Genomic DNA, 10000 nt, shown 5'->3' on the forward strand with positions numbered 1-10000 from the left:
TGTTGGAGATGAGGGGTGGAAAGTGATCAGTTATTGATCGGTACATATTGATTATTTCTTACCGAGCTTCTGAACCTGAACCGTTTCCTCCGGTTTAAAGAAACTCAATCAGTTTTTCTTCTGCAGATGTTTCAGCTGTGGAAGTCGCGCGGGGTCTGAAACTCCTCTCTCTCTCTCTCTCTCTCTCTCTCTCTCTCTCTCTCTCTCTCTCTCTCTCTCTCTCTCTCTCTCTCTCTTCTCTCTCTGTTCTATCGATCGGTGGGATCAGTTATTGGCAGTTTCAGGTGTCGCTGTGAAACTCGTGGTCGGCCTTCATCCTCTGAAACACGAGGCTGAACCCTCGCGGAACTCCACTCTCCTCCTCTTTCTCCCCCGCTCTATGTTTCTCCCCCTCTCTCTCTCTCTCTCTCTCTCTCTCTCTCTCTCTCTCTCTCTCTCTCTCTCTCTCTCTCTCTCTCTCTCTCTCTCTCTCTCTCTCTCTCACTCTCTCACTGAAAGTTAAAGGGTTAAAAACGGACCCAGTTCCGGGTCAGTCTGGTCTGGACTGATCCAGAACCAGCTGGAGTCTGTTAGAACAGTCACACTCAAGAGAATAAATCAGATATTATCATTGGAAACGTTTAATGCTTAATAAATAACTTTTAACACACCATGATATTATATATGAAGGATGACAAGAATCAATCAATCAATCAATCAATCAATCAATCAATCAATGCCGGAATAAATAATTAAGTACATAAATAAATGAAAAATAAAAACATTTTGGTGATAAAATTGTATTTACTTTTACGTTTATTTATTTATTTATACTTATGTCATTTTGCGTCCATGATAATTATATAAGCTACTGATCAATAATATAATTATACACGTTGTTGTTGACGTGTGATCAGACTCATCAGTGGAATATATAAACAGACAAAATAATAAAACAGCTGGAATAACATCAAATATTATTATTTATTGTTATGATGTACTGTTCTACTAGCAGTACTGTAGTATGCAGTATTTTAGTAGTGGCAGTAGAGGTAGTAGTATTGATGGCAGTAGCAGTACTGTAGTATGCAGTATTTTAGTAGTGGCAGCAGAGGTAGTAGTATTGATGGCAGTAGCAGTACTGTAGTATGCAGTATTTTAGTAGTGGCAGCAGAGGTAGTAGTATTGATGGCAGTAGCAGTACTGTAGTATGCAGTATTTTAGTAGTGGCAGCAGAGGTAGTAGTATTGATGGCAGTAGCAGAGGCAGTACTGTATGCAGTATTTTAGTAGTGGCAGTAGAGGTAGTAGTATTGATGGCAGTAGCAGAGGTAGTACTGTTACTGTTACTGTTCATGACCAACATATCCCATGATTCATTGCTCTCTGGTAACAACTGAGGATCACACTGTTAACGTCAGTATCGTGTTTCAGCTCAGGTCAACTGCTCAAACCAAGAGACGCAAAACAAAGTTTCCGTGAGAAAAAGTTGTGTGTTGTCCAGGTTGCTAGGCAACAGGAGACGCACTTTGCAACACAACGGTAAGGGCGGGAAGTGTGCTGGGATCGGCTGACTTCACCTGAACCTAAGAGTTCATTTGACCCCCCCCCCTCGGTGTGGACACAAAGACTGACTGGAGGACGCCGTGACGTTTGACTCGTCAGGAAGTGACCAAGCAGCACGCCATCATCAACTCAGGATTCAGCTTTATTGATTCATTCCAACAGGTTCAAGTTACAGCTCCATAAAGGTGAGCAACATCTCACAACAGAACACAATGTAGAAATGGACTTTGGGTCCGGGTCTGTCTTGGCCTGGTTCTGGTTCTGGTTCTGGTTCTGGTTCTGTATGGGTCTGGGTCTCAAAAGATGCGATCAGAAGAACCTACAGTTTCCTGAGTGGTACAGTGACTTTAAGCAGATAAACATCACACAATAAAACAGATGTAGAGATGACTCAGATAAAGTAGTGCCAGACTTCTACATGACGCTGGTCGACGTGACGGCGTTCAACGATCAACAGCTGGAGCATCAGTTCCCAGTTGGCCAGAAAAAGGTTGATGATTTTTACAAATGTCATTGTTTTTCAAGAGAAAGAAACTCCAGCTGATGTCGAAGTAAAGTCCAGTGACAACCAAATAAAGTTTGTCACCTTAAAAAATAACAATAAAAACAAGGGTAAATATTCAATGAAAGAGTCGACAATCCAATGACTTATTTTTCTACCACAACAAACAACAATAAACTGATCCCCATAAACATTTGAAGTAGCAACCTCAAAGATTTTTAATTAAATAAGTTTATTTTAAGTCACTCTCTATCACTGAATGAGATAACACAAAGTTATTGACGTGCTCCATCACCCAGAAACAAAGCTGTAATTACCAGGTATGACCACAGGTGTCGCCAAAGATGAAGAAACTGATCTTTGAGGCTGCAACTTAAAAAACAGAAAAATGAACAATTGTAATGGAACCCAATATCTACCTGATCATCAATAGTTATATTAATAGATAAGAATGTTAAGTATGAAGCAGTACCATACTTTTAATAAACCATTTTCCCCCATGAACAGTTACACCACATGCATCATCAGATCATACAGTATCTTCTCTGGACGTCTATAATGTGATCTGTATTACCACGGAGCCGTTACACAACAACACAACAAAGATAATCTGTAAACAGACACAACAAATATTCACAACCAAAGACTTCACTCTAACATTAATACCACAAAGACTTAAAATGGTTATGGTCCATATTTTTGAAACAATGTATGAAAGTTTTTTAGTTTCAAAAACAACTAAAGATCATGTTGCTCTGAAACTGCTGGATGTGGAAGTAAACAGCTGTTTCACCTTAAAAGGTCGTGATATGTTAGTGTTGTGATCACGACTCGATTCTGTCGAAAGCTAATGGATATTGTGATTGTCTTGTTCATGATCGTAGAGGAGTTTGTATGAAATGTCCTCGTTATAAAACAAGTTTTACAACAGTGTTAAAATCACAGATAATGAATAGAGAAGCACAATTGTTTAAATCGTTAGAATTTCATTATGTTGCCTTGAAAATAAAAGCATCTACATCTAGGAGAATAAAAAGAAATCCCTGGAACAGCTGTTTAAAACAAACTGCAGAATGACTGTGAGTCTCACAGATCTGCACACAGGGCGGCGTAGTTGGATGTGTTGTAAATGAAGAACCCTGGGAGAAGAGGCTTGATGAACTGGGCCTTGAAGGAGTAGAGGTGACTCAGTGTGTTATGAGTGATGTTGTAAAAGTTCAGGGAACCAGCACAACAATCTAGAAACACTCCAACTCGTCTGCATCCAGTAGGGGGGAGATCTTTGGACCACACATGACCATTATGCCATGCTTCAAACTTCTCCTTCACACCAAAATACCAAGATAAGCTGTTGCAGCCAAGCCCTGTGTCTGCACCGTTTCCTTTCCTTTCAATTTCCCCGTATGTAAGACCCACACCAACCTCGTTATAACCACCCTCACTCCACTCCACCTCCCAGTACTGCTGCCCAGTGAGCCCCTCCCTGCACAAAACCTGAGGCCGCGTATCGAACCTCTGGCGGCGATCAGGATACGTCTGCCACGTTCCACAGGTCGCCTTCTTGTTTCCCTCCGACAGACTGAGGTAGCCGTTTGCTGTGTCTGGGTCCAAGTTGAGATCGCAGGCGTCTGATGGAGAGAACAAGACACTGACTGTTACCAGTCATCCTCATCACCATCCACTCCAGTTTATAACAGCAGTTCACATATAATCCTTCATTATCTAATATGTCATACAGAATAAGATCGAGATATTTTTATCTATAAATCTGCTGTGGTCCTCTCTTAAACACACCTCAGGGACATGTGACTGTTTGGTTCAGGGTTTCTGAGCTATAGTGATTTATTATTGTAAACATATTAAGTTTCACCAGCATGTTGCGCAATGGAGAGTATGAACACTCCTCTCAGCAGTTTGTACCAAACACATGCAAGAACTGACTTACACCAGAGTAAATCTCGTCTGTCTGTTACAGTCTTCACGTCAGGGACAGCAGGCTTTGAGAAATCCTCAGTGACCAGCGTGCCGTTCCTGTAATGGTAGATCGTTGCTCCTTTATATTTCTCATTTGGTACAGCAGCTACAAGGAACCTGAATCTGCTGCTGCTCTTCAGGGCTTTGGCAAGACCATGGAAATATGAGGCTTTCTCTCTCATTTTGTTCAACACTTCCTGTGAGAAGTACCACTGGTCTTGTGTTTGTGGGGGGACACTCCCGACACATTGTGGGTCATGTGAATGCAGGTAGTCGGACATCTGGACCAGGTAGGGTTCAGCAGTTTCCAGGGAGGTGAAGACAAAGCAGAGCACATCATCCACATGTCTGTCAAAAACCTCTCTGTCCAGCTCGGACTTATTTTGGACGATCTTTATTTCCTCCAACTCCACACAGGATCTGATGACGTTGATTTTTCTCTCCTCATTATTCAGCCACTTGCTTAAGTTTTCATGACTGAACGGTGACTTCTCCTTGTTGTCAAAGAGCTTTTCCACCGAACTGTCGACTTCATTACCTGCACGAATGGATGGAAACTTCTCTTTCATGGTCCTTCGGAGTTTTGTTGTGTAATCATCACACACGTCTTTGAAATTGCTCAACTTTTTGGTAATCTGTGGAAAATTCTTGACCACTTCGTCTTCCAGGGAATCATTGCATCTCACTTGTATTTCCATCATACTTTCTAGAGCATTTTCAACTTTCCTCAGAAGACCAACGCAGATCTTTCTCTTCAGCTCGGGTGCTGAGGAGTCCAGTTTCTTCAGTGGTGTCAGCCAGACCTTGACGGGAACAGTTTTCTCTCCGTTTTCTCCAAGCAGCTTTGGAAGTTGTTGGTACGTCTTCACTGCATCTTCAAAAGTCACAGGGTTGCTTTCCAGAATGAAATCTCCGTAGAATTTGCAGGAGAATTTCTCAGTCAGGGCTTTTTCTTCATCACTCAGCTTGATGTCAACTTTCCCCTCACAAGTAAATGAGGGTATCTTCTTTACCATTGCCTCCATGCTGCCCTGGATGTTCTGGACGTCGCTGGCGTCCACCTTCTTGCTGTCAAACACAAAGAAAGTGTTTGCCCCGTAGAGGATGCCGGTGACTACATGTGTTGCAGAACAATCCTCATGAACTTCTTTTTCTTGCATGTTCTTGTCTTCAGGATGAGTCATTGTCAGCTGCTCAAACACGGTGGTAGCTTTGTACTGAAATGTCACCCTGCTCTGCTTGTTGGATTTCTTCTTATCATTCAGATAACTGGCAGATCCTCCAACTTCAACCAGTCCACTCAGGAAACTGGCTTTGAGAGAGGCTTCAATACCCAGGAGGGAGGACTTGGATTCGAAGGAGTCTGATGCAGTAATTTCATACGCACTGGTCTGCTGAAGGTGCTTCTTACTGTTCTCTTGAATAGTTTTTTTATCCCACTGTGTGAAAGCTGTAGAAAAAAAATAAAGCAACATCAGTCGGTTAGAAAATTAAAGTTTTCATAAAATGTGTATTTGATTTAACATTTCATATATCTGCCCACTGGGGGGCAGTGGAGGTCCACAACAAGCTGAGAACAGAAGAGCTGACGTGTCACCAACTGTGATGGAAAACCTGTTCACAAAGCAATCATCTAGCATCGCCTATAAATATCTTTGTTTTGTGAATTGTAAAATGTCTGAGATATCTGACCTTATTACAGATTATTATCAGACAAGTTAAAGTCATGAAATTTCAAACATGCAATTATATAGTTACTTCTCTTTCATGTCCAGTAAGTGAACATCAGGTACAAGCTTGGAATAAACTCAAATTGGTCCTGTACTCATACAGCTTGATAGTTAAATTATATTTCAATTTTCTGATGAATCTATTTATATTCATTTCTACAGATGATGTCAAAAGCTGTAAATTAAGACACAAAAGACAAACATGAATAACCCTATCTATGATGATTCTTAGGTCATTTGATTTGAAGCTGTTCTGTCTCGCATGAATACGGGCCGGTGTCTCATTGACAACAGCACCACTGGCTCAGTGTGCAGCACTAAAGGTCGTCCTCCACCCCACGTATCTTTCAAAGTGTTTCAAAGCCCAGACGAGTGACGAGTGCCGCTGTCTGCTTTTCAATAACTGAATAATGAAACTGGTGTGAGTTGAACTTTTTAGAAAACAAACTCACCAAGCATTCAACACCATTTTCAATTGTCTGCATGAGCATCACATGCAAGAAATTATTACCGGTTGTCGTATTCCTCAAGTGGTTGTGTTTTTATGATGTGAACTTGTTACGCTTGCTTTTTTTCCACTGTAATCTCAGTAATGTGAATCTGATTTTACCTGTGATCAGTTGATCTTTCTGAGCGTCGTACAGCATGCCTAAGGTGAAAGGTCGACCCAGGGCAGCCACCACCATCTGATCTGAGGCCATGTCTCCAACCTGAGGGGATGAAAAAACATGTTGAAGCAACATCAAACTGACTTTAAACTGTCAGAGGTAGTACAGGTGTCTCTCTTTGGACACACCTGTCCTCTGTCAAACCAACAAGTAGAAGAGCGTCACAGACGAGACAGGTGGAAAACTTAAATAATGTGACACTTTACAAACGATAGCGTGACTGCTACAAAAGCCCATGTGTCTCTGTCTCTGTCCAGCCAGGACGTCCTCACCTGGTGAAGGTGTGTAGATCAGCTGACTTGTCTGACGGTCTTCTCGACTTCTAACCGGAGCTTCCAGTCTGATGCCCTGTAATGTCACACACGTTTATATCCTGTTAAATCACTCCTCCCACAACACACACCTTTGCTTTTTTTCACATTTTCAGTGTCCAGTTTATTAGGTACATCTCTCACAAACAAATGCTGTCTGAAACAACGCTCACTTGGAAGTGTCTCTTCATTTGTTTTTAGGGCTTGCTATCCTGGTCATGTTTCATATCTGATGTGATGACAGCTCGCTGTCTGTGAGGATGTTGACTACCTTGCATGCAGGTATTTAAAAGGCAAAGTGTGAGCCAGTTCATCCAAACAGAAACCTCTATCTACTGTTGACGGCGCCTTCAGCCTCTTATCGCAGCATTTTAAAGCTGCCTGTTTATCTCAGATACCAGAGATGAATAACACCTTGTTTTTTGACGATGTCATTTGCAGTGTTTCCTGTCATAGTTTACTGACTTCATACCAAAGATGTACATGAGTTCAGCAGTCGACTGCTGCTCTTCCTAAACGGAGAAATCTCTGTCTGTCTGTCCTTCGGTTTTCTCCACGACCGCTCATCCAGTGAACCTCAGACTTGGCGGGTGAAAAATGAAGGACAGGAGGGAAAGAAAAAAGCAGCGAGATGAACAACCAGCGGGAAGAATTGCTGCGTCCAAACTTTGGCAGAACTCTGTGGTACGTGACACACAGCTGTATTTACAGAGAGAGAAACATGGATTCCCCGTCACCCCACAACCACGACAAACACAAACTGCCCCCCCCCAGTATATAAAGACCCCAACATTAACCATTACAATCACCTCCTCGTGGTCGTCTCCGTCCTCCACTCAGACTAGCTCCAGGTCACATCCTGTTTATCCAGAGCCACAGAAAATGTGACATTTTGTCATAATTGGTGTGAAGTCATGAGTAATGGCTAAAAAGTGTTTTCTGAGGTCACATTGAGGTTGACCTTTGACCTTTGACTGCCAAAATCTAATGTGTTCATCCTTGAGTCCCAGTGGACATTTATGCCAAGTGTGAAAGGATTCCCTTGAGGAGTTCCCGAGATATTGCGTTCCTAAGGCCAAAACCGAGTTTTGTCACCGTGACCTTGACCTTTGACCTTTGACCACCAAAAGCTAGTCACTTTGTCTTTGAGTCCCAGTGAATGTTTGTGCCGGTTCCGTCAGTGTTTCTGAGATATTGCATCCATGAGAACGAGATGCATACAGACAACCCAAATACAAAATGGCTGCTGCTGTGAGATCAAACAGGTATTTGATGGTTGAAGGTGAAGCTGTTGAACATGTGGAGAGCGAGTCAGTAGATTAGATGTTTTCCTGGGGAGAGAAAAGAGAAGTGACACGAGCTGCTGCAGGTGAAGGTGTAGATCTCGGTCTCAGGTGCGACACGACGCGTCTCGGGTTTTTACATGGAGTCTTCTTCTGCTTCTCTTCCCTGCAGAAAGTTTATGGAAGTGTCTCTTCATTTGTTTTTAGGGCTTGCTATCCTGGTCATGTTTCATATCTGATGTGATGACAGCTCGCTGTCTGTGAGGATGTTGACTACCTTGCATGCAGGTATTTAAAAGGCAAAGTGTGAGCCAGTTCATCCAAACAGAAACCTCTATCTACTGTTGACGGCGCCTTCAGCCTCTTATCGCAGCATTTTAAAGCTGCCTGTTTATCTCAGATACCAGAGATGAATAACACCTTGTTTTTCGACGATGTCATTTGCAGTGTTTCCTGTCATAGTTTACTGACTTCATACCAAAGATGTTCATGAGTTCAGCAGTCGACTGCTGCTCTTCCTAAACGGAGAAATCTCTGTCTGTCTGTCCTTCGGTTTTCTCCACGACCGCTCATCCAGTGAACCTCAGACTTGGCGGGTGAAAAATGAAGGACAGGAGGGAAAGAAAAAAGCAGCGAGATGAACAACCAGCGGGAAGAATTGCTGCGTCCAAACTTTGGCAGAACTCTGTGGTACGTGACACACAGCTGTATATACAGAGAGAGAAACATGGATTCCCCGTCACCCCACAACCACGACAAACACAAACTGCCCCCCCCCAGTATATAAAGACCCCAACATTAACCATTACAATCACCTCCTCGTGGTCGTCTCCGTCCTCCACTCAGACTAGCTCCAGGTCACATCCTGTTTATCCAGAGCCACAGAAAATGTGACATTTTGTCATAATTGGTGTGAAGTCATGAGTAATGGCTAAAAAGTGTTTTCTGAGGTCACATTGAGGTTGACCTTTGACCTTTGACTGCCAAAATCTAATGTGTTCATCCTTGAGTCCCAGTGGACATTTATGCCAAGTGTGAAAGGATTCCCTTGAGGAGTTCCCGAGATATTGCGTTCCTAAGGCCAAAACCGAGTTTTGTCACCGTGACCTTGACCTTTGACCTTTGACCTTTGACCACCAAAAGCTAGTCACTTTGTCTTTGAGTCCCAGTGAATGTTTGTGCCAGTTCCGTCAGTGTTTCTGAGATATTGCATCCATGAGAACGAGATGCATACAGACAACCCAAATACAAAATGGCTGCTGCTGTGAGATCAAACAGGTATTTGATGGTTGAAGGTGAAGCTGTTGAACATGTGGAGAGCGAGTCAGTAGATTAGAGGTTTTCCTGGGGAGAGAAAAGAGAAGTGACACAAGCTGCTGCAGGTGAAGGTGTAGATCTCGGTCTCAGGTGCGACACGACGTGTCTCGGGTTTTTACATGGAGTCTTCTTCTGCTTCTCTTCCCTGCAGAAAGTTTATGGAAGTGTCTCTTCATTTGTTTTTAGGGCTTGATATCCTGGTCATGTTTCATATCTGATGTGATGACAGCTCGCTGTCTGTGAGGATGTTGACTACCTTGCATGCAGGTATTTAAAAGGCAAAGTGTGAGCCAGTTCATCCAAACAGAAACCTCTATCTACTGTTGACGGCGCCTTCAGCCTCTTATCGCAGCATTTTAAAGCTGCCTGTTTATCTCAGATACCAGAGATGAATAACACCTTGTTTTTTGACGATGTCATTTGCAGTGTTTCCTGTCATAGTTTACTGACTTCATACCAAAGATGTTCATGAGTTCAGCAGTCGACTGCTGCTCTTCCTAAACGGAGAAATCTGTCTGTCCCACATTTGACAACGTGACTGTTCGTACGTTCGTATGTTCGTATGTTCGTATGTTTGTATGTTCGTACGTTCGTATGTTTGTACGTTCTCACAGCTCTTTTTATTTTAATGAAAACGATCGAACGTTCAGGACTGAACTGAAAACGGGAAA

At 42.7% G+C, this 10000-nt stretch overlaps 1 protein-coding gene across 1 annotated transcript; it reads right to left on the minus strand.

Annotated features, from left to right (window-relative positions):
* Positions 1 to 1651: 1651 nt before the first annotated feature.
* On the minus strand, positions 1652 to 6798 carry LOC130162018 (neoverrucotoxin subunit beta-like). The gene is made up of 4 exons (XM_056365448.1): positions 6691 to 6798; positions 6361 to 6460; positions 3992 to 5470; positions 1652 to 3674 (listed from the first exon to the last, which is right to left on the minus strand). The coding sequence occupies exons 2-4, from the start codon at positions 6449 to 6451 to the stop codon at positions 3133 to 3135; spliced, it is 2112 nt and encodes a 703-aa protein (XP_056221423.1). The 5' UTR covers positions 6452 to 6460; positions 6691 to 6798; the 3' UTR covers positions 1652 to 3132.
* Positions 6799 to 10000: the final 3202 nt, after the last annotated feature.

This window comes from Seriola aureovittata, chromosome 21 (assembly GCF_021018895.1).
Source record: "Seriola aureovittata isolate HTS-2021-v1 ecotype China chromosome 21, ASM2101889v1, whole genome shotgun sequence".
Taxonomy (NCBI): Eukaryota; Metazoa; Chordata; class Actinopteri; order Carangiformes; family Carangidae; genus Seriola; species Seriola aureovittata.